Genomic DNA, 24,481 nt, shown 5'->3' with positions numbered 1-24,481 from the left:
GCAACATCTGTATTGTGTGTATACTGTATTGTTATTTCACACAAGTTTTGTAGGTAATAAACACAGCCAGGGCAGATTGTTTGAGTGGGAGACATTTTAACATATTCAGCCATTTTTAATACAGATCAAAAGGCTACAATGAAGTAAAATTAGAAAAATTATTCCATATCCAAGCAAAATGTTTTTCAGTTCACAGTCGCTCCTGTTTAGTGTGTTATTGCTTGCGTAGGTCATAGTAACTCATGTTATCAGTTTCCTTCTGTCTGTTAAACACAGTCACAGTGCCACAGTACTGATAAACAAACAACCACTGTGGTTGAGAAAGAGTGGAAAACATAGAAGGAGATGAACCAAACATGAAAATAAGAAAAAGTTAATGAAAATCTTAACTGCATACTTTAGTTCCTGCAACCTCTGAGACTACATATTTGATAGCAGTAAACAGTCTCTTTGTTTTGTTTTTGCTGATATCCACATAAACATAGCAGGGTAAATGGACAGGAGGAGTGTGTGTGTGAGCTGTTATATTTTCTTTCATCGTCACAAAACCTTTGTGTTTCAGCCAAGTTCAACATGAGTCACCAGTGAACAGTGGGTTTCTGAAATAATTCCCAGACTTTCCAGTGCATGCAGTGTTTCAAAGACTTGTGAGATTTATGTATTGGCACGTGAAATCCCTTTTTTTTTTTTTTTTTTTTTTTAGATAATTGGAAGCGAAAATAACTGGCTTATTTTAAACTAATACTACTCTTTTATCAGACCTTTTGTTGTGTACTCAGGTCAATACATGACACCTCTACAGTATTGGTTTAATAATTTGTCAAGATCCTCTGAATGAGTGATGAATATATACTCTATTATGTTTAATATATCTAATACAGTCTCTCTTTGTGCAAAGTGCACACTTGAAAGTGGCATCAGGTAAAAATGGCAACTTCTTTTATTGCTGCTTCATCTTCTCTTCCCTGCTTTTCTCCACTCTGTGCTCTGCTGTGCTTCATTATGGTGTTCCCATTAGTAGGTAAAAGGTGAGAGCTACTATGAGCAGTAAGCAGAGGGGAGAGTTGAAGGTCTGATAAGCTGTAGAGGGCATGAAGATGTCCTCGTACTTGTAGATACTGATCATGTGGTCGCTGACTGGAGGGCTGTCGATGTCATGCCTCGTGATGGAACCTGTTGTAAGGGATAAAATGACATAAGATGTTGTGGAGAACAAAGAATTCATCAACATGATGCTAAAGCTTGATCACTCACCTTGAATGGCAGGTCCCCATGCAAACAGGTAATACCATGACAGGTGTAAGTCCACAAGCGTTTCCTCTCTGGGGACGTACAACGGCCGCTTGAAACGGCATGTCACCCGGTTGTTCTCAAAAATGCCCTCTTCGTCTCGAGCCGGGTTCCTCTTGATCTCCTTGGCCCACTGACCGACATTGTAGAAGTGATGAATCCGCACACGTCCGTTATCGTCATGTACGCAGCCCATGACATCGTCTCCTCCCTAAGACAAGAAGGGGAGAGCTTCAATCCAAAATGCTGTACAGTAGCCGTTCATGCAAAAGATTTACCATAAACCTGGTTCTCTACATTTTATTTCACATGAGTGCTATGTGTGTATTTCCCACGTTTATTTGCTGTAAGAATGGGTGATATAGAAAAAAATTAATGTAGACCCTCTTTACCTGCAGATTTACTGTAGGTCACCATATAAACTGAAAAACGTGTCTTGTTTATGTCCATCACAAAGGACTGGACATAAGCTGTATGTTAAATTCCTTTTTTAGCTACCAAATATGTCAAATTTCATAATTGGGAGAAGTGTTGACCATTTTGGGAGTTGTTTGTATTGTTGGTTTAAAACTGACAAAGTATAACAAAAATTGCTCAATATGATTATGTAGATATCACACAATAAATGATTGATATTGATGAGTTGATTGTAAGTACACAACTCAACCAAATATATAACATGGGTCTGTTTTAGAGGGGAAAGGTTTCATAATCACCCTTTAGATTAGATTAGATTAGATTAGATTCAATTCAATTTGATTAAATTAGATTACATTAGACTTTATTAATCCCATAGTGGGAACATTTTGTCTTTAAACTTAGATTAATTCATTTAAATTGATTGTTTAAACACACTGAAACAACAGTTCTCAACCTTTTTGGCTTGTGATCCCCTCAAAAGAAGCAGGGTCTACCTGAGACTCATCATTGCTGGTAATATCCTCAGTGTAGACATGAATTGTCAACAGTTCAACCCAAGAGTATTTTTTTACTTCTCAGATTGCTTTATTTGTAGGATTGAGAGGCCACAAAGTCCTGTAAGTAATAAATGTAAGTTTTTCTGTGCTTTAAACATCATGTGACCTTAAAAGGCCCGCCTAGGCTGCAAATCAATGTCTTAAAAATATTAAATAGGCCTACCTTACATTCTACATTTATCATTAAATGGATTTCAGTAGCCTACTTTATATTACATTTATTTATTATTTATTCAAACAATTTTCAAACATTGAGCAAACCATCCACTTAATTGGGATTCATCCATGTGTTTGATGATGGACTGTTAATTTTTCAGTAACTTGAAATGACACAACAAAATAAAACCTTGTGATTATCTGTAAACAGGAACACAGAAATATGTATTGTGCTATCCAAAACTTGCCACAAAACAATCCTAACTATCAGCAATTGAAGAGGTTGAGCGGCTGCTCACCATTTTCTTGTCAGAGGAGAAACCTACGGCCACCCAGCCATCTGTGTCTGCACTCATCTCATACTCCACATCTGTCCCGATACGACGGTAACTCAGGAAGTAGTCACATGTCTCTGCATCACACCCTGGCTTCCCATACCTGGATGCAGATAAATGAATATAAGCACTCACAATCACTCATTTTAAAGGCACTTCGATCTTAGTGAAGAACTTGTGGTCTATTTAATATAAGGGCCAGACAAACTAGGGCACTGTTTTTAATTCAACTTCAACCAGGTTTCAGAGAACTAAGACTACACAGTGGAGAGTTCCCATGTTTAGCTCCAGCTCTCTGAAGTCAGGCCACAGTATCTAGGATAAAAAAGAGCCCCAGGGAATGTATGCTGCTCTGCTCTCTGTTTTCAGCAAGACAGAAGTGAGAATGCAGCTATAGGCCTATTGTTCTCTAACCTTATGCAGCCTTTGGTTACTCCGCAGTCGCTGACTTTGATTTTGGCAAATGGATCGACCGGTGGGGCGGTGGGGAACGGATAACCTGCAAAATCAGCAAGAATCAGCAACAAAACACAAAACAACTGATGTCTGTTTCAGTCAAAAGGAAGGAGAGGCCATCTGCAATCTGTGTGTGTGTGTGTGTGTGTGTGTGTGTGTGTGTGTGTGTGTGTGTGTGTGTGTGTGTGTGTGTGTGTGTGTGAGAGAGAGAGTGAGAGAGAGAGAGAGAGAGAAATAGGGGTGGGCAGCTACCATCAGGGAGCTGGCCTGGGTGCTGAAAGGCCCCATGCAGAGGACTCAGGTTGGATGTAAGACAAAATAAACAGCGCATGTTCAGTGCTTACAGTCTCTGTTTATTTTTCTCTCTGCTCGGACCCCCATGCTTGTATGTTATTTGTTTGTCCTCGTGTAAACGGCATGTAAACAAAGTCCACTAGCTGTGTGAATCTCTATGAATCTCTATTGAATTGAACTAGATCCTTACCATCATCGGACAGATATCTGGACTCGAGGAACTCGGAGGCGAAGGTGCTATAGGAGTCCTTGTGGGGCTCCTGGTGGCCCGGCTCTCCATGCTCCCCGTGGCCGGTCCGGAGTGCTCCCTCATCGGTGGGGCTCGGCGCGACCCCCCACCATTCACTCTGGATCAGCAGCATCAGCAACTGTGCGAGCTTCCGCGCGGAAATCATGGCCAATAACGATACAAGAGGCAATAAAAACGACTAAACCTACCTAGAATCAAACAGGATCCCCATTATTCTTTTGGATTTCGGTATCTTCGCAAGTATCCATCGCAGCGTCACAAAATCATCTCCGCATCCGATGTGACTGTTTATTCGCAGGGATGTAGGATACGGCGCCACTGACCGTGTGATTAAGAGGCTAAACCAACTCTAAATTACCAGGATTCGCAATCTTACTCTCTAATTCCGCTGCACGCCCATAATCCTATTTGAAACCCGAATCTCGATGCCTACTTGCACTCATTAATCTTTACATATTTCGCAGTCACAGTGCTGGCCGGATGAATGGTTTCGCCCGGCCGCCCTCTCCCCTCCGTCCTCAGTCAATCACGGTATCATCCAATGAGCAGCCGCTACGTACTGCTATCAGGATCGATCAACGGGATCAATCGTAGATTATACACTGCCGTTTCCACAACAGTTCACGCAGTCTGTCAGAGACCGGATTGGAGAAAAGTGTTGTGATGTACAACAGTGGACTATAATAGGCATTAACAGGCCTAATGTTGGAAATACGATCATTGTTATTGCCAGGGCCGTACCCAGGATTTTATCCCTATTCTCAAACCCCTCAAACCCCCAATTTATCTTTTGTCAGGCAATGATTTTGATTATATTTTCGGTTGTACTGAAGAAATAGCCTACATCTCCAAAAGGACTACCAGGTCTTAAATACTCTGAAATCAGCGTTTCAAATACCCACAATGTTCCTGATTGTATCCCAACCAATGAATTAAAAACGGAGGTTTTGTCCTCAGATGGAGCAGGTCAGTGCATTATTTGTAGTGATTTTTTTCTTCATACATGTAGGCAATTGCTATACAAAGTAATATACGTATTTTTGTGCAAATCCAGATCCAAATGCAGTTTAAAAATGTATTGAGGCTTGTGCAGCCTTCTGTGCACTCCTAAGGGCATTATATATAAATTATTCTGTAGGTCCACTTTCATTTCTGAATTTGGCTTACGGTGTCACAAGTCTTATTGCAGCTGCTTTAGGAACCCTGCACGTAGGTGATACACTAACATATAGGTGTACAGTATTGGTACATTTCTAAATCATACACTGTATTTAGGCAGACATGACTAGTCAATAGATAAATATGTCAACAGATTACAACAAAAAGGGTAAATCTGACAAAAATCATCCCACTACAGTGAACTATCCTCTGTTTTAAGAACATCGTTCTGCCACTTGATGGCGACATAAATCCATGGTTTGAACTACAGTCTCAGGTTAGCTCCTCTGGAGTCTCTGCTCACTATCTTTCACACTTTTTACTTTTATTCAGCTTTATCCTAGAAAACATTTTTTAAGTGATACAGTGGTGTATCTTAGACTGTCACTGACTGACATGCACATTTGTAAGGATTTCAGTCACCTCAGTGGGCTTGTGCCTTATTAAGAATAACAGCTGAAGAAATGCTGGTAAATCATGAATGTATTATTTTATCCCCAGAGCTCTGAAATGCAGGACAAATTTAGAGGATCTAAATTCATATTTTTACACCTGTGTTCAGTCATCATTCCTATCTAAAATGTTCATATTTCATGAGTCAATCCATTTAGTATAAACTGTCAGAGCTCTAAACAGGACTGCAACTTTAGTTTAACAAACAACTGTAGTTTAAAGGGAATTAGAAATGAATTTAGTATGCAATATTAAATTAGTTGAAAATAATGTGTTATCACACGCCTCTACTTGTAAATAAAGCAAAGCAAATTAGGACAGTAGATTTTAGTTAAATGAATAAAATGACCTAAATTGATTAAATATATTATCCGACAAGCTATTTTAGTTGTTTACTTTTGCTTAGTATCTGGTCAAAAATTTAGCAGAGTGCAGAAAATCCTTAAAGTTTTAGATGTTTAGCAGACATTGCAGGAGAGTATTGCATCAATAAGGCAGGGAACTTTGCTGTTTTGCTGTTTGTGTTGTATCCAGTGGGTGATGCTGATGTTACACTGTTTGAAACTGACCAAAGGTGTAAATAGACAACAGTGACTGTGAAAGAGATTAAAGTCTGATTGACATCCATAATCACACACATAAACCAACACACAGCCTAGCAGTTTAAATGTTTGTTAACAATCCAGAATGCATGAAGTATGATAAATTTGACACATAATATAAAACACCCATAAAATTATATTTATTAATTGCATGGCATGCTCTAGTATGTCTTTGTGCATGTTTGCATGCATGCATTCCTACTTTTAAGCTTCGGTCAGGTCCAGGTCTAAAGAGCACCACTCACGCATGTCAAGCATGTGTGTTTCAAACATGTGAACATAAGTGTGCGTACATACCAGAGTGTGTGACCTTTGACCTTTCTGCTCTTCAGCCCGTCTCACTGTGCAGACACAAATCAACCTGATCAATTACTTCTCTTGGTCTCGATCTGCCCAATTATCCCTTGTTTATCCTCCTATTATTTCCACCTCTACCTCTCCCTCTCTCCTTCCCAATTACCATTCCGTGTGGGGGGCAATGCTTGCTGGGTAATGAGGGACTCTGGGCGTACCAATCTTAGCTTAATAGCCTTAAAGGGCTACTCATTAACACAAACACTTACTCTGGCTCTCTCTTACACACACACACACACACACACACACACACACACACACACACACACACACACACACACACACACACACACACACACACACACACACACACACACACACACACACACACACACACACACACACACACACACACACACACACACACACACACACACACACACACACGCCTATCCTCACACATCTGTCCCCGTACATCATGCCATAGAGAGATGGAGTGACAGAAAAAAAGAATAAGCGAAAGACTTGATAGAATGTGTAGGAGAGAGAGAAAGGGAAATGAGACAGGAGAGAGGAAGGGGATGTGTGGAGTGTGTGTGTTAGTGTGTGGAGTGTGTGTGTGGGGGGACGGTCTGGTAAATGTCAGCGGTGTGTCTCCTGGGCCTAGGAGATGAGTTAGTGACAGCAGAACAATGGCTGCTGGATCCATTCAGAAACACAGCTGCTATGAGTGCATGCCTGGGTCTGTCTTCTGCTTAGCTGTCAACCGGCACTTGTAAAGGCATAGCTAAACACATACAAGCACACACTAATAGAAAAATGTATGCCTGATACACACTCAGCCACACACAGTTGTGCGAGTGGACATGCAGGGTAAGCCCTGGAAGTGATGGGAGATCAGCAGCAATGTGAGTGGTTTAGTCAGGACTGTCAGTCAATAGGAGCCACTGTGGATTGAAAAGTGGCAGACAGAACATATGAAAGTCCTGCATACCTGCTCTGCCACTACTTCCTGAACCCAAAATCCAAAAATTATTGACTTGACTAACAAGCACTGCCCCAGTTTTTTTCCTCCCATGTTTTGGGTCACAGAGTTGAGCATTGTTTTTTTTCCCCAAAATTAATGTCACATCCAGAGGTTTGTTTTATGACACTTAATAAAACGTATTTTGTGTGTCCTTTAATACTCCATTTTGATTTATTATTTTCTGCTGTTGTACAAAACAAGAAAGCACAATTGTCATTACCAGCCTGAACAGGAAATACAGCCGAAGCTTGAGGAATCTCTTGAAAATATTTTTTCATTGTACAACAGACAGAATATGTCTTCATTGAGCTAATTAGAAAATTATTTAAGATTTTATCCCTTGAGAAGGGCAGAAAGATTCATAAAAAAACTCAGGGTTTTTCAAAGATGGACGTGTGTTTGTTTTTAAAACAAAACAAAACAACTACAACAACAAAACTGATGTTACTCAATGACTCTAACGTAATGTTGACATTATGAAAGAGGCTGTAGTGTGCAAACTGTATCTTCATCCTCAACTAAAAATAGTTTACAGCAAGTACATAATTTAATTCTGTTTCGGTAACTTATATTTAAAACTACAGTGCTCAGCAGTTTTAGGAAATTACCTTCTTTTTTTTAACCATGAAAATCTATATCTGTGACTGATTTGTAAAGATTTATATATTTCTGAGGATCAAATGTGCTTTAGGCAAAGTGCTGAAGACGGGTAAAGGAAGTTCAGAAGATAAACCAATATACTGTTAGTCTCACCTCTCGTCATTCCTTCTATTATTCTTTGGTGGCTAACTGCATATAAGTGTATGTGCAGTTAGCCACCAAATGTGGCATGTGTTGTAGAAATGCAGATGTTTCAATTTAGTCCCTCATTCAGCAGCAATAGTAAACCTGTAGTTTTTTTTAAATTTTATTTTAGTATTTAAATCCAACATCTCTCTCTCTCTCTCTCTCTCTCTCTCTCTCTATATATATATATATATATATATATATATATATATATATATATATAGACACTTGCAAGATCGCTTATCGACTCAACCCTTCTTATAACATTGAGCTATTACCTCTGCCTCTAACTCTCTCACACACACAAACAGTCATAAAGCAGGTCTGTGGTAGCTGGAGGCCTCCCCACCCCCAGGGTTTCATTTAGAAGTTGTCAGAAATCACTTTGCTCACACAGGACAGTAAGCACTATTGGCATGTTCTTTTGTTTGCAGACCAGATGTACCTCCACCCTACCCCTTCCACCTTCACAACCACAAAACCATTAAAAAATCACTCATCTCTAGAACCATACGTGTATTGCACTTACTGGGTAATTCTCTGTAACAGTGGGATATGAACAAAAGCATGTCTGTCTTTTTCTTATTTACATACATTGTTTGGTTTGTGCTGTTTGTCTTTTGGGGTCTCTGTGTGTACCAAAGGCTGAATGGTTCCATTGTGCTGATGAAATGTTTGCTTTAGAGATAAGGAGTCACAGATGAGACATCGATCAGTGCTCATTAAACATCCCCAACTGTGGTGACACACACGTACACAAAAATGGTGCCACCCATTCATATTCACGCACAGGTACAACTGACAAACACAGACAAATGTATTTAAGCTCTGAATGTATTTGAGCTCCGTTCCCCTCCCATGCGAGTGACTCTCGAAGCTTGTATTGACAGCTGATTTAAAATGCTTGTTGTCAGTAGACTTATCCATTAAGCTGTAACACTGCTCTCTCTCTCCATATAGACATGCCGACTGGCCGGGGCCTTAAGCAGTGATTATGGCATTGGGCAGTGGGAACTGGGGGCTGTACTGTCATTAGTCTGGTTAATCAGAGCCTTGCTCCAGGTTAAGCTCCGCAGCCTCAAGAGACAGGCTGATGAGCTGAGAGCCGTGCCCAGCCTACAGTTCTTGGGTCTGGGCTACAGCGGCTCCTCTGGCCCCTGCCTGCTCCAGCCAGTAATCTATAACTCTCCCCTGGAGCAATGCGGGAGGCTCAGCCTCCTGGACAACACTGACACATGATGCATGGTAATGAGACACACACAGAATGACACACTGTCACACACACCTGTTCGCACACACCCACACTCACCGCTGATGCAGTGTTAGCGATCATCACTTAGTTTCTGTGAGTTTGTTCTGCTTGGCTTCCAAGAGGAGCATATTATGCTCAGTGACAAAAAGAAGCGGGTCCCTCAGTGTCTTACCAGCAAGCAGTGACCTTGACTTAATGACCATTGTGATTCAACATCTAAATGCTTAACTACCCCTGTCCATGGAACGCAGTAATAACCAGCTCAGCAGAATCGGTGCATAATGACCACAGGGATTTAAAACAGGAACTACCCCTACACACACACACACACACACACACACACACACACACACACACACACACACACACACACACACACACACACACACACACACACACACACACACACACACACACACACACACACACACACACACACTCATACACAAACACATTCCCATGGGGCTGCAAGGGTCTCAGCTAAGCAGTGACCCTCCAGGGAGGAGCAAGGCCTGCCATTGGCCAGCCTCCTCCATCCCAGTATCCCCTGTGAGCTCATTAGCCCCAATCATAACCACTTCCCTATGTCTACTTTACACACTCCATCCATTGCCACACACAAATTGCACTCTCCATCAGTATCAGACAGATAGTGTGTGTGTGTGTGTGTGTGTGTGTGTGTGTGTGTGTGTGTGTGTGTGTGTGTGTGTGTGTGTGTGTGTGTGTGTGTGTGTGTGTGTGTGTGTGTGTGTGTGTGTGTGTGTAACAGCAGGAGTGTATGAGTGTATGTGTGTTTAAAGGACAAGGAAGGTCGAAGAGCCCCGTGAGCCCCCGCCATTCCCGGTGGACTTCGCAGACCCTTCTGGAGCAGAAAGAAGTGGGTAGGAGAAGAGACAACTAGGGGTGAAAAGTAGTTAGAAGGAGGTCAAGAAGCATGTTTTCAGGTGATGGAGTGGGCGACCAGGTTTCCAGTGTAGGGCCTCTGCACTGCTCTTTAGTGCCGTGTGACCCAGATGGGTGGTGAGGGAGACAAAGAGGAAGGAGGAGGAGGCAGAGAGAGATAAAGAAAGAGGATTTTCATTTGAAAAATGAGTGTATGCTGCAGACACAGGAAGGACCCCAGAGAACCACAGAATGGGATGAGACAACAAAGCTCCTCATCATCAGTTTAGTGAATAGATCTGTCCATCTACCCCTTTTATCTCCCTCTGCTTTCTTTTTTCACCATCTCTTCCGCTCTTAATCAGCCTCTCATTGTGCCATTAGTTGAATCTGTAGTCTTAATCAGAGGCTTGGCACAGACGCTGTCGCTATCAGCTGCCCTTCTCACACGCGCAGAAACACTAAATAAACACATTTTAATGTGACACCAATCATGTCATCTACTCAATGAGCCCTCATCCCCTCCCTTTTGTAGCCCACAACCCAAACATAACACATGGGAGGCTTGGCTCTCCCATCCATCAGTCAGCCAGCACACTGAAAATGTGTGTGTGTGTGTGTGTGTGTGTGTGTGTGTGTGTGTGTGTGTGTGTGTGTGTGTGTGTGTGTGTGTGTGTGTGTGTGTGTGTGTGTGTGTGTGTGTGTGTGTGTGTGTGTGTGTGTGTGTGTGTGTGTGTGTGTGTGTGTGTGCGTATCCCAAGGGGAGTGAGAATGATTTTAACTCAGTAACCTGAATCACCTCCTATCCCAAATCTCGGCTGCATAAATACTGTGTACACACACACACACACACACACACACACACACACACACACACACACACACACACACACACACACACACACACACACACACACACACACACACACACACACACACACACACACACACACACACACATTCTCTATGTCAGTGAGTGTGTATTGATGATGGTCATTAGCATATTTATGATCATTGCCAGCCTCTTATTGTTTGCTTGCTCCATTAATCTTCATCGGGTGCCTGCCGACTGACAGCTCAATCTAACAGGCCATCACTGGGCACTGGGCACTGGGCACACACACAAACACACACATTAATGTACACATACACATTAAGAATGCATAGTTGTACATAAAGCATACTTGCATCAACGATCGAGGGGCATTGTCTCTCACACACCGACACATACACACATTCAGGCAGACAGCATGATTGACATTCACCCCTGTGAGTGTAATCACCGGAGGTTATCCTCCCCAGCTGTGTGGGAGTCTGCTCGGCTTCTCCTGTGCAGCACTGAGGTGTCGTGCCCCCAGGCTGAGAGTTCCTTCTGGGCCATAGGTGGGCGATGGTGCCCTTTGATCAAGGTACACCAAGCCAGCCTCTCTCTGTGCATCTGCCTATACACACACAAAGACCAAATGCACCGTTGTGTATCCCAGCCCTCCATCCGTCATTAAGTTATCATTAAAGACCCCTTCCTGTGGTCGCCCTCAATCCAGTCCACACCACATCTACACCAAACAGACCCCTCAGGCTGACGGCTGTTAAGAAACAAACACTCCTGAGTGAAAATTAAAAAGATGTGTGCAGGTAAGAGTGCAGCAGAAATACTGTCCCTGGTCGTCGTCGTGTGTGTGTGTGTGTGTGTGTGTGTGTGTGTGTGTGTGTGTGTGTGTGTGTGTGTGTGTGTGTGTGTGTGTGTGTGTGTGTGTGTGTGTGTGTGTGTGTGTGTGTGTGTGTTTAATGTGATGACAGCATGTGTTTGTGTGTGTGCAAGAGAGCGCTTGTGTAATGTGCACTCAAATGTTAATGTGTTTGTTTAAAACCAGGATGACTGACTGACTCACAGCTGATTACTGGGTGAATGAGTGCTGGAAGCGAGCCAAGTTCAATGGGAGGTCTGTTCTCCTGTTGCCTCTTCCTTTCTCCTCCCTCCCCTCTTCCCCCTCCACCCTTCTCCTCCTCCTGCATCACCCTGCTGCTTCGGGGAGATCAACCTGGGAGCCAGGATATCTGTGTGTTTGTGTGTGTTAAAATATACACTGATCTGGGACATACAAATTAAAGCCAAAAGTTCAGGATACAATTTCTGAGGATTAAATCCATTGTGCTGGATCTGCCTGATCTACCAACACGATTATTGATTAAATTGAGAAATATTTAGCATGTTGACTAGTGTTTAAGTAATAGTTAGATGAAAAAATCAATACCACTTTCATATTATGAATTCATTAATTATGAAGAGATTAGCTTTAGTCCAATAATTAGACTGAATTCCTGCTTTGTTTCACATCAGTTATTTAGATTGACATTGTGTTCTCTTTAGTCAATTTCTTCTTCAGGATGGTATTTTGTTTTGTTTTGCCCTGACCAATCTGTTTGAGTGACATGCAGAATCTTTCCCACCAAAGGTTCACATGGAAGCTGTTGTCACAGTTAACATCTCCAAATTCAAAGAGAAATAAGTGAATTCAAGAGATTTTACCTGTATATATATAGTGTTGAAATAAGTAGCACTGCATTTGGTTGCTGCTTGCTCTTTTTCTACCGTTATGAATATAGCAGCTAGATAAGTAGGAAGATGACATTGTCATTCCTAGGTATTTGGTGCATTTTTCCTTTTTATTTGAAAGCATCAGATACAGACAGAAAATGAGGAGGAAAGAAAGGGGGTATGAGATGCAGCCAAGTGTTGGTGGTAAATGTCGGACAATAACTCAGAATTATAACTTGGAGGCTGATTTGAACGTTAAGTTTAATTAGGTTGCTTGTAATTTTATGGATGCAGATATGACATAAACATGTAGACAGCGAGCTAGCGTCATAGGAAAATTGTGTCCCCTGAATTCCCCCTTGAAACTGAGTGGCAATTTGTTTCTCCAGCCAACGGAAACAGTCAACTCCAGATCTATTTGAACTGCTAAAAAAAAAAATCTGAGAAGTGGGCAGCAACTCAGAAGTCTGGAAGCTAGCCAGATTAACCAGGTTCAGCAAAAAGACTGGACGCAGGTGGAAACAGCTGAGTTAAAGTATCGCTTTAAAGATTTCTAAAGTTCACTCATTGCTATGTTGCATCATGTCCCTATACTGAAATGTCAAAATAATAGCTTATGGTTTCAGGGGGAGTGACAAGCTACTATTTCCTGATGATCAACAGACTATCCGTCCATCCAGCACGTCTTTCCAGCATCCCACCTGGCTGCCTAGCAACCTTAGCAAGATTCCATGAAGTCACAGGTACCCACTGTTATAATACTTGTTTCCCCTCTTGAGTCCAGTTAACCTTTAAAGTTTTTAAGGAGCTGTCTACAAAAGTGGTTCACAGTTGGTAAATAGTTTAGTAGGTGGTTTGGCTGAAACACTGACACCACTGCGGAGATTGTCTTCATTACCAAACAGCAAGGAGGGTTTGCAGTACCAATTGTGGAGTGGATTTATAATTATTGGTTGAGGTTGAGCTGTGAGAGTGTACAAATAGTCCTGATGTGTGTTAAAGGTTCAAACTGTGGATTAATAACCATCATGGGAAACTGCCTGTTTTTGATATGAGATAGAGTGAGGTAAAAACCAGGTAACAATTTGACAGAATTAACAGTAATCATTCAAAGCACACAGTTGCTCTCCGGAAACTATGATAACAATCTAATCATATTCTTGTTTTGTTTTTTAATCATGTTAACTTGTGTTGTTTCTGATCTGATGATACATCGTCAATGCTGCTGAACATTTTCTCATAACTTTAGATCTGAACCAAGACTCCTAACACTTTTATTGATAACCTCCTGTGAATTAGATGATGTTTAATGTCTGAAATCTATGGACTCGTTTGTCTTTAAGCTATAAGATGTTTCAAACCACAAAATACATGATAGAACATAATGCTTCTCTTTCCTGGGCCATAAAGCTATTTTTATAGACCCTATCTATAATATTTCACCAGCACAGATTATAGATGTTTTATTGTGATTGCCCACAGAGAGAAGAGTTTTATGGAGCTTTAGTAAATCATTCCTTTCATTTGTGATATCAGCTTTGAAGACTGTTTGCCAGTGTGTGAGTGTAAGAGTTGTGCAGTGGTAACATTTATGATGCATAAGCTAATATATTTGAGTAGTTTATGGAAGCAGTAAAGTATGAAATACATAATTTGCTAACATGAACCATGTAAAACAGCTCTTAAAGATGAGCTGTGAATACAAATACAGGTTTTCTATTGCTGAAGCATATTCTGTCATTCATGACCAGGGAAGCTCTTTCTCCTCACTGCATTTCTCCAACAGTAAAACTCCTCCTGCGTCGGGTGTAAAATGTTTAAATATTTGGAGTGAGGAGGAAGCCTGTGTTACATTACACTGCTGCATCTTCATGCATTGCAGAAAAATGAGGAATATATTATGTTGTAGATGCTTTTTTTGTTTAATTTTGTTTTGTTTATGGACTGTCTCTCAATTGATGCCTGATTAAAACTGATCATTCAATGCATGTTCAACCTTCAATGTTATTGATAGGTTAAAATTAGAGACGCATTTTAAATTAATTTTGTTATGTTGTGTATCCACAGCGAATTGGATTAGAAATCTCCCTTTTTTGTTAATATTGTACATTATTTATTACATTACTGTACTGTACAAACGCATACTAAAACTTCTAAATGGGGCACAAGGGATTTATGGTACAGATGTGCCCAGTTGCTGCACAATGAAACTGCCTTTCTTAACTTTTTAGTATATCTGCTCTATAAATGACAGAAGAAAGCAACTTAATTTAATACTGTAGTGGTTAAAAGTATTAAGAAACTGTGATTGTAATGTTGCTTGCTGTGAATTCTGTTTTGTAAAAAAAATAAAAAAATGTAAACAATACTTTATGTAGGCCTTGCTAGTAATCATGGTAATTTACATGTGTACTATATATTCTAAAATCACATAACTAAAGAGGCCAAAAGCTGATAAATACAAGGTCACCAATGAGATAAGTTACGTGATGTGTCTAATTTCACTTGTGTTAGATTACTTACAAGCCATAATCATTTCCTAACTCTTACGTTGTGGTTTTGAATGCCTAAACAGGACCTTGCTTTTCATGCCTATGCGAGGTAAAACATAACACTGACTCTGTATTCTCTAGTGGACTGACGGGTGTATTGCATATTTTGGTGTGATAATGATTGATAAATCACCAGTAGCTTCTTGGAGCTCGAATGTCTTTCCGAAAAAGTTGGGACGCTGTGTAAAATGTAAATAAAAATAGAATGCAATGATTTACAAATCCCATAAACCCATATTTAATTGCAAATACACCAAAGACGACATATAAAATGTTGAAATGGAGAAATTGAATTGTTTTATGAAAAATATGTGCTCATTTTAAATTTGATGTCAAGCAACATGTCTCAAAAAAGTTGGGACAGATTTAACAAAAGACTGGAAAAGTTGTGTAAAGATGAAAAAAATAAACACCTGGTGGAACACCTCACAACTAATTAGGTTAATTAGCAACATATCAGTAACATTATTGGGTATACAAAGAGCATTTCAGAGAGGCAGAATCTCTCAGCAGTGAAGATGGATAGAGATTCAATATTCTGTGAAAATTGCACAATAAAAAAAATGCAAACATTTTAGAATAATGTTTTCATTTTTTATGGTACATAATAACATTATGGCGAAATCTCTGTACACTATGTACAAGACTGAAAACCAATATTGGATGGTTGTGATCATCGGGCCCTCAGGCGGCACTGCATTAAAAACAGACACAAATCTGTAGTGGAAAGCAGTCTGGGCTAAGAAACACTTCCGAAAACTATTGTCTGTGAACACAGTTCATCACTGCATCCACAAATGCTGATGACAACTGATTCCGAAACACAACCACCTTCTCTGGGCCCATGCTAATTTAAAATGGACTGAGGCAAAGTGGAAAACTGTCCTGTGGTCTGACAAATCAAAATTTGAGATTCTTTTTGGAAATCGTGGATGCTGCATCCTCAAGGTTAAAGAGGAGAGGGACCATCCAGCTTGTTATCAGCACTCAGTTGAAAAGCCAGCATCCGTGACTGTACAGGGATGCCTTAGTGCACATGGCATGGGTAGCTTGCACATCTGGGAAGGAACCATGAATGCTAAACGATATATAGAGGTTTTGGAGCAGCATATTCTGCCACTCTGACGACATCTTTTTCAGGGAAGACCTTGCTTATTTCACCAAAACGATGCCAAACGGCATTCTGCACGTGTTTAAACAGCATCGCTCTCTAATAGAAGAGTGCGGGTGCTAAATTGGCCTGCCTGTAGTGTAGAAATGTCTCCAATTTAAAAAGAATTATTATTCATTATTCAAATGAAAAGTATGACAAAGGAAACCCTGAACTGTTGATCAGGCAATAATAGAACAACTTTTCACTTCCAAAACTCTAGAAACCATTCCCCTCAGTTCCCAAATGTTTACAGAGTGTTGTAAAAAGAAGTGAAAATAAGCATATATTTTTTATAAAACAATAAAATTTCTCAGTTTCAACATTTGATCGGTTGTTTTTAGCCTATCTGCAATGAAATATTGGTTTATGTGATTTGTAAATCATTACATTCCGTTTTTATTTATATTTTACACACCGTGCCACAGCGGGGTTGTAATTTTACTTTCTTATTCTTGCTCTGCAGCTTCTATGGAATTGAATTGAGACATAATTTTGTTTTCATGTGGATTGCATTAAAAGAATACTATCTTACCTTGATATCATCCAGTTGTTTCCATAACGCAAACCAAACACTATCACTTCTGTTTTTCAGGGCAATGAGTACATGACCTGGTTAGTGTACGTGTAGGAGGGAAAAAAAATAAAATAAAATTGATGTATTAACACTAACTCTCATCATCAGCTTCATTTAGCCTATGATTAACTCCCAATCACAAGGCATGATTAAAAGTCAGAGTAAAAATATTCCATACATGTTTAATATTCCACTAACAAGGAAACCAGCTCCCAAACTGCCAACAAAATAGATATACACCCATAACACGCACACACTCCCACATACATCTCTCGTTCCCTCGCCTGAAAACACACGCCTAAACATTTCAGGGCTATCTCCCCGACACCCCGGTGCCGGCAAGGTGGAATTAGAAAAACCAACCCCGCGGTCTCATTAATTAATTAAACACCATGTGCCAGTGGCACCTGGGTACCGGTTATCACTGCCACTCAGACACACCGTGATCTCAATAACCACCCCACCACAGGGCAGAGAGAGGGGGGAGGTTCGGGTGAATGGAAGTTAAGGGACATCAGTTCTTCTTTCACAACTTTGAGTTGAAGACAGTTTCTTTAAAGAGCGAGGAGACAGAAAAGAGGCCTCAGAAACCGTCTTTCTGTATCGGAAGTAAAGTGGGACACATTTACACTGAACGGAGCATGCTGAGTGTTTACTGCTGTGTGTGTTTGTTTGTGCATCTTTCCCCTCCTTTACAGGCTCCACAGGACCTTTTTATCATCTGGCCTAGCAGGGGCCCTAAATCACTGCAGCAACACCCTCCTCCTCATCTGCTCTTAATACCTCTGCATGTGGAAACACTGCATGAAAACAGACACGCTCTTCCGCTTTGATTCTTGGCCAATTAGTATTTAGCATTCTTCAAATTTTCTGTGTTTTGTCTTATTCTTTACTTTTAAAATGTACAATAAATGCAGATTCAGTATATTGTGTCCAGAATTGTATTTGTAATTGCGTTTCAAGGATGTAAAAAAAAAAAACATATTTGTCAACCCTAATACACGTATTATTTAATCCATAGAAACGTATGTGTATGAAAATTCAGCATATTGGGTTAATTTTTTCAAAATAACAGAATTGTGGTTTTCATTAGGTCATGAAGGAAATACCTCAATTTACTGAAATCAGAGCTGAGTCACGCTGTAATAACATAATGTCATAAAATGTTTTTAGCACAAAATGTTTACTGACTCACAATATTTATTCTTCGTGTTCATCATATTTTATCTTTTAAATTCGGGACTGTTGCTTTTGTTAATATAACCTCAAATAGTAAATTGCTTAGTACTACTTTTAAAATGGACTTCAAAATATTGTATTTTGAATGTTAATTATTTGTCCGATTATCAACCAGCAGCAACAAATCAAACAAACAATGACCAATCAAAGGTCTGCTGTGTAACAGAGATTTCTTTACACCAAACAGATCCTGAATATCAAATTAAATTACATATCTTATTCTATTTGCAAACATCAAACAGGCTAAATTGACTTGAGTTGCACCCCTGTGATATTCCACATGCTAAACCTTAGTATCTATTTAAAATTAAACCATGGCCACCAGCACTAATTGGACCTACAGGGACAAATAATTTGTAGTTCTGAAAATCAAGTGGTATCGCTGTTGGTTTCTTTGCTTTTCAGCTTGTGAGATTGACTCTAAAGAAATGTCTGAATCAATAAGAGATATGGGAATTGAAAACTCAATGCAGGTGAAACGCACAACTTCCACAAACTGAAACAAATGATAAATATTTGTTAACGTGGTTGAGGCTCACAGTGTCAGTCTGAACTTGATAAAATAATAGAACTCATATTAGATTAATAGTTAACATCAAGGCTATCTAGAACTAATGAAGGTGTTTAAACATTAACGGTTGATTTCAACCCACAGCAACTGTGGACATTTTAGGAAAATGGAGCAACATTTTTTCCCAAATGACATGGTGACAGGTGAGCAATATTTAAAAGATCCAGAAAATGAATAGGAATACTTACAGTTGTGTTCAGGTGTGTGTGAGTTTGGGTTTGCTGGCAATGTTCTTCAGTATGAGAGCTGGTATAAACAGGTACATTTTCCAGAGTACTTTTGGAGACACATGTTAAGAAAACTTCTATAGCTCTAGTTTAATGTATAATTTGGTTTGATTTTAAACAGGAGGAATGACACAGAAAAATATACTTTTAATATATGTTGAATCTGTCTAACGATCTGAAAGACATTTTTAAAAGAAACTTAAGCAATATCTTTTTTTGCCTGGCTTTCACTTCAAGTACCCCGTCATTTTTTGGCAGATTTTAAATCTGAGGCATCTTTTTTTTTTTATATTAATATTTTTCCTTATCTTTTGCATTTGATTAACTTTTTGTATTTTCAACATTTTATTGTTTTATCATTGGGATTTTTATGTCTTGCTAAACTGTCTGTGCTGTTATTCTTCTCTTTGAACCACTTTGGGCTGCAGGTTTGTTTATAAATAGTTTTCACTAGTTTCAAGTTAACAGTCAAATTTTAAAATTGTATGTCCATCCTGATTCCCCCCCATCCCCCAACCTCCCCATGTTTTTCAGTGTTAATATCAATTTCTTTTTATTTAAGCTGAGTGAGTAATTTAAGAGAAAAGAGAGAAGGGTAATGTAGATATAGTGCTGTTTTAACTTTTTCTCTTGAGGTTGATCAGAGTGTATCCACAGCAGAGATTGGAGACTTGACTGAGCTCCTGAACCCGTGGTTAGGATTGTCTCTTTGGGGTGTTTATGCTTCGACAAGGCCATGCTATTCATTTTGAGGTGGAAGGTAAAAAGCTGAAATTTATTTTTAAATAAATATTTCAGTACTGGGCACTTCATTTGATTTTTTTTTTTTTTAATTTTTAAGGTTATTCTGACACCTCAAACTATTAGACAATTATTTCAGTAAGACTTCTTTGTCTTTGACTTTTTTACCTCACCAAGAGTTCAAATACAACCTGGTTCCATCTCAAAAGGTGCTGGTTCAAATACGACCTGGTGAACATCAACAGTGAGCATTTTGCACGTTTGTTCAGTACGGCTACACTGTGTGCAACCAGGTGGGTGCGAGTGATTCAGTGGAGTGGTGTTAGATCTATAACCAAATAACGTGTTATTGTAGAGCTGCAATATTATAATTGATAACTGATTGGAAAATGAATAGCAGATTGAAAAAAGAATCAAAGAGCAACTATTTTGATACTTGATTAATTGTTAAAGTCCTTTTTTAAACACAAATATCAAACATTTAATGACAATTTGCATCATTTTTGGAATTACAGATATATCAATTTGGATATTTAAGCATTTGCACTGATGCTCAAACAAAACAAGAAATTGAATGATGCAATTTTGTGCTCTCGGATATTGTGAATGGCCTTTTTTTTTTTTAATGTTTTCTGATTTCTTTATGGGACAAATGATTATTTGATAAAATAATCTGCAGATTAAGTGTTAATGAAAATAATCTATATTTACACCTCTAAATTAGTGTTCCTATTATCTTCTCCTTTTTAGATTCCCTTTAAGAAAAAGAACGAAGCCCATATGGATAAAACTCTGAATCTGCACATGATAATGCTGCAGCGGCCGGAGACAGAAACTTGAGATCTTCTGTGCTGCTTTTTGCGTACATCTGCCACACTGCCTTTGTTAGTGAGCAAAATAAAACTCTTTTGCTGTTGCCTTGTCTGAGAATGCTTCATTTAACAACTCAAGGCACAATCAGATCAGTCTGCAGAATTAGCAATGTTTCTGTGCCTCCGTGCTCACCCACAAAATCCTTTGCTAACTCTATTAAAGGCCAAAAGAACTTACCGACAAAGCAAACTCCACAAGACTCAGGAAACTATGTGTCCTCTTGTTTATTAAGACTTCAGGAATGTCAATAAGAACATTTCTATACAGCAGGAAGGCTGAGGAGGCCAGCGCGCAGACACAATGACCTTCTGCTATTCTCCTCATTGATAATGACCCAGACACAGGCACACTGCCCATCAGCCAGACCTCTAATAAAGCCAAACACTTTCTATCATCTACTAATAACCTCCACGCAGCAGCAAGAGTCATGGACAGGCCAGCATCTTCTGAATGCAAGAGGGGGAACAAAGCTCTGGGCGGACAGGAAGTAGTGAAAAGCATCCCGTTTATCGATCTGAGAATGATGGCACATGGTGATAACTACATTCTTCTTCATCATCCCCCCAAAAACACACAAAGACAAAGACCACTGTAGTAAAGAGAAACACATACACACAGTGCAAAAGATTTCACCCTAACAATCAATCCTTTTGGTAGACTCATTTGTGAGGCTCTCGGTTGCCTTGCCACTACACACACACACACACACACACACACACACACACACACACACACACACACACACACACACACACACACACACACACACACACACTTGTAGGGATGGTATTTTTCAAGAGATAGGTAAACTCGTTACTCTTTTCTTAATTGGTAGAGATTCTGTCCTTTTTCCCCATCTCAGCAACCCCTCCAGGGGAATGCTGATTAATTGTCCTCTAAGTCCTCATAATACCCCCCCTCACGCACACACAACTCTGCACATATACACATACATCCTCTGTTAGAAGACATCAACTCTCTCCAGACCGCAGTCCTACACAGTCGGTTTCACAGTTCAGTAGAGGGTCGGGTTTTTTTTTTTCCACATCCCCCCTGGTTTTTTTCTTGCGTCTCCTCCAGCCTTCATATCACTGGCTCAGCTTGAAAATGTACCCATACAGCTGGTCTGAGAAGGCCTGAAGAGAGAATTTATCTTGTACCCGCCTCCTCCCAGCTTGTCCCATGTCCCTGCGGAGGTGCGGCTCCCCAACGAGCCTCACCATGGCCTTAGAGAAGGCCTCAGCTGTGGGCTCGCACAGGAAGCCCGTCTCCCCGTCTGCCACGCTCTCCAGCGGGCCCCCAGAGTTCACAGCGATAATAGGGCAACAGCAGTACATGGCCTCCACAGGAACGATCCCAAAATGCTCTCTGCTGGGGGTGTAGAGCACCGCGACGCTGCCCCGAAGCAGCGCCACCTTCAGTGAGTCAGAGGGGGAACGCAGAAAAGTGACACAGTCCTCCAAGCAGAGCTGCGCTGCTAGCTCTTTCAGCTCAGTGTAATGTTGAACGTTCTCAGTAACTCGGTCATCGTAGCCCCCTGCCACCACCAGGTGAATACCTGCGCTCTTGCCTGGAGGGAGGCTGCTCCTCAGGGCTGCCAGAGCCTCCAGAGCCAGGCCCAAATTCTTCTTTCTCTCATATCGGTTCAGGGAAAGGAACAGGCAGGAGGTTCCCTCGGGCAGCAGCCCTTCCAGGCCTTCTGCTTCGGTGGACGGCTGGTCAAAGGTACGCGTGTTGAGGGAGGGATAGAGGACATCTGTCTGGACTCTGCGCAGACTATGAAAGGTCTCCCTGAAGATGCCTGCGGTGAACTGACTGTTTACCAGAATCTAAGAGGAAGTACAGAGAGATTAGTTCACAAGGATCTCGCATATATCACAGGTGTTTTAATTCCTTGTGAGCTGGGCAGCAGCCTGAGGTCTTTGATTATCCTAAAGTCTAGACTAAAATCGAAATGTCATTTCATTTCTATCAGGGCCCTGAGCTTTTACAACAGCTTGCCTGTGGAGATCATCCTGGATATTTTAAATGATCACTGTGGTTTATTCAAACTGTTTCAAGTAAAAAAAACACTTAGTATTTTAATGTATGCAGTCACACTAGAGCTTTAGTAAAACTATTTGGGAGGAGGCCCTTCTGTTTCTTAACTACAAACAACTTTATTATATTTCCCACACAGAAAAAATACATTAGTAAGAAAGTAGTTCTGTTGTTTCTATGTTATAAGCTACAATAAAATGGTTATTACAGTCAAACAGACACGCATTACTGCCCTATGCATATGAGATTAAAGCAGCTCATCAACATGTTCCACAAACAATAAAATAATTTTAACAGAACTAGAACATTGTAATTATTTGTGTCCACATCACCAGAGTGCCATAGTGGTGCACTTACTTTTTTATTCTCGCTTTTAAAGACTTTCTATTTATTCAATAATTTATTGTTGACTTATTGTTTTAAGTGCTGTGCAAAGGTTTCAGGCTCTAAAAGTAAAGTGAGGATGCTTTAAAAATAAAAAATAAAAAAACGATGTCATAAAAAGTAAACAAAAAAGTCAGAATCTAGTCAATATTTTTTCCACCATGAGGAGGACATACTGTTCAGCGGGACTTTTATTTATCTAATCTTCTGGCTGTGTCTGTATAAACTTTTTACCACATGTACAAACTGTATATTCAATGTACAGCTATTCATGTTTACAAAAACAAGCCCCTTATTAGAGCCCTATTGATTAATAGGCTGGCAAATTCTATTGTCTGATACTTTGGAACTTTGGAGGTAATTGTACATACAATAGTCAATAATGTAGCCAACATATTTCAATTGCTTTCGCTAATTGCTAATTTAATAAAGTCTACAATATAATCCTGCTGTTTTCAACAGTTCTGGATTTGACTCACCTATAGTGTGATTATCCAATTTCAGTGACAACAGGTGCCTGCATAAGTTTCACAACGAAAGCCTTGTCAAGAAATGAAAGGATTCTGTCTCCGTTTGTTATTATTGGCTCTATTGCATAAAATGTGATTTAGAAATGATGGGATCTTCAAGCACTTGTGTAAATGTAACTTCATTTCAATTGGTCCAAGAGAGCCACGAACACTTTATTTCCTCACTTGAAGAAAAAAAAGTGGTGACGCATCGTTCCGGTGCGCTCCAGCAGCACCACACTTATGACTCCCAGTGAAGTTTACTGTTTCAATGCACTGATGTCATTTTGCATGACAACCTTTATCTGTAACTGCAAAATATCCTGACTCCATCACATATCGTTTTCACAAGTGTTTGATAACCATATTTCGGTCAATCAATATAACAATATCTTTTACTTCCCAATACCGGTATTGCCATGAGCCCCAAAAATGTCAGTATCAGTCTGGCTTCATTTACAGTATGATCTATTTGTCTGTCTGTCTGTCTATCCATCTACCTCCGTTTGCCTTTAAAACAGCACCAATTCTCATCAGCGCACAGGTTTTTAAAGTACTTTGTTGGTAGGGCTTTTCAATCATCTTTGAGAACTTTCCATGGTTCAAAAAGGTGTCCAAATGCAGCAGCAAGGCTTTAATGTGATATGGTGAAACGGAATCTTATTATCCTATTAGTTTAAAAAATAAATTTTAATAGTTTAGTGATTTCCTACAGCACATGCACAGGTTCAGCCCCGGGCTCTCCTGCAAACTCATCCTGCATTCCACAGGCGGGACCTTCTGGTTATTCTCTAATCTGTGCAAAAGACAAGACAGCATTTCATAGCAAAACCCTCCACATGGGCATTTTCAGGGTGCTTGTAGTAA

General features: G+C 40.1%; 2 protein-coding genes across 5 annotated transcripts in view; both read right to left on the bottom strand.

Annotated features, from left to right (window-relative positions):
• Positions 1 to 76: 76 nt before the first annotated feature.
• On the bottom strand, positions 77 to 4,275 carry LOC138619522 (DOMON domain-containing protein FRRS1L). Its single transcript, XM_069696074.1, has 5 exons — positions 3,699 to 4,275; positions 3,173 to 3,257; positions 2,723 to 2,861; positions 1,255 to 1,501; positions 77 to 1,173 (listed from the first exon to the last, which is right to left on the bottom strand). The coding sequence occupies exons 1-5, from the start codon at positions 3,901 to 3,903 to the stop codon at positions 1,001 to 1,003; spliced, it is 849 nt and encodes a 282-aa protein (XP_069552175.1). The 5' UTR covers positions 3,904 to 4,275; the 3' UTR covers positions 77 to 1,000.
• A 15,625-nt stretch (positions 4,276 to 19,900) lies between these two features.
• alg2 (ALG2 alpha-1,3/1,6-mannosyltransferase) overlaps positions 19,901 to 24,481 on the bottom strand; it is a 41,103-nt gene continuing 36,522 nt past the window's right edge. For 3 of the 4 annotated variants that reach the window (XM_069696072.1, XM_069696073.1, XM_069696071.1), the window contains exon 5: positions 19,901 to 22,510. In XM_069696072.1, the coding sequence (XP_069552173.1) occupies positions 21,770 to 22,510 (741 nt within the window). In that variant the 3' untranslated portion in view covers positions 19,901 to 21,769. The remainder of the gene's footprint in view (positions 22,511 to 24,481) is intronic. The other variant, XR_011310820.1, reaches the window with a different exon arrangement.

This window comes from Brachyistius frenatus, unplaced genomic scaffold, assembly GCF_029030835.1.
Source record: "Brachyistius frenatus isolate BFR_SWC_R1_liver_20210118 unplaced genomic scaffold, ASM2903083v1 Contig_20, whole genome shotgun sequence".
NCBI lineage: Eukaryota > Metazoa > Chordata > Actinopteri > Embiotocidae > Brachyistius > Brachyistius frenatus.
This window is presented reverse-complemented; position numbering and strand designations above follow the sequence as displayed.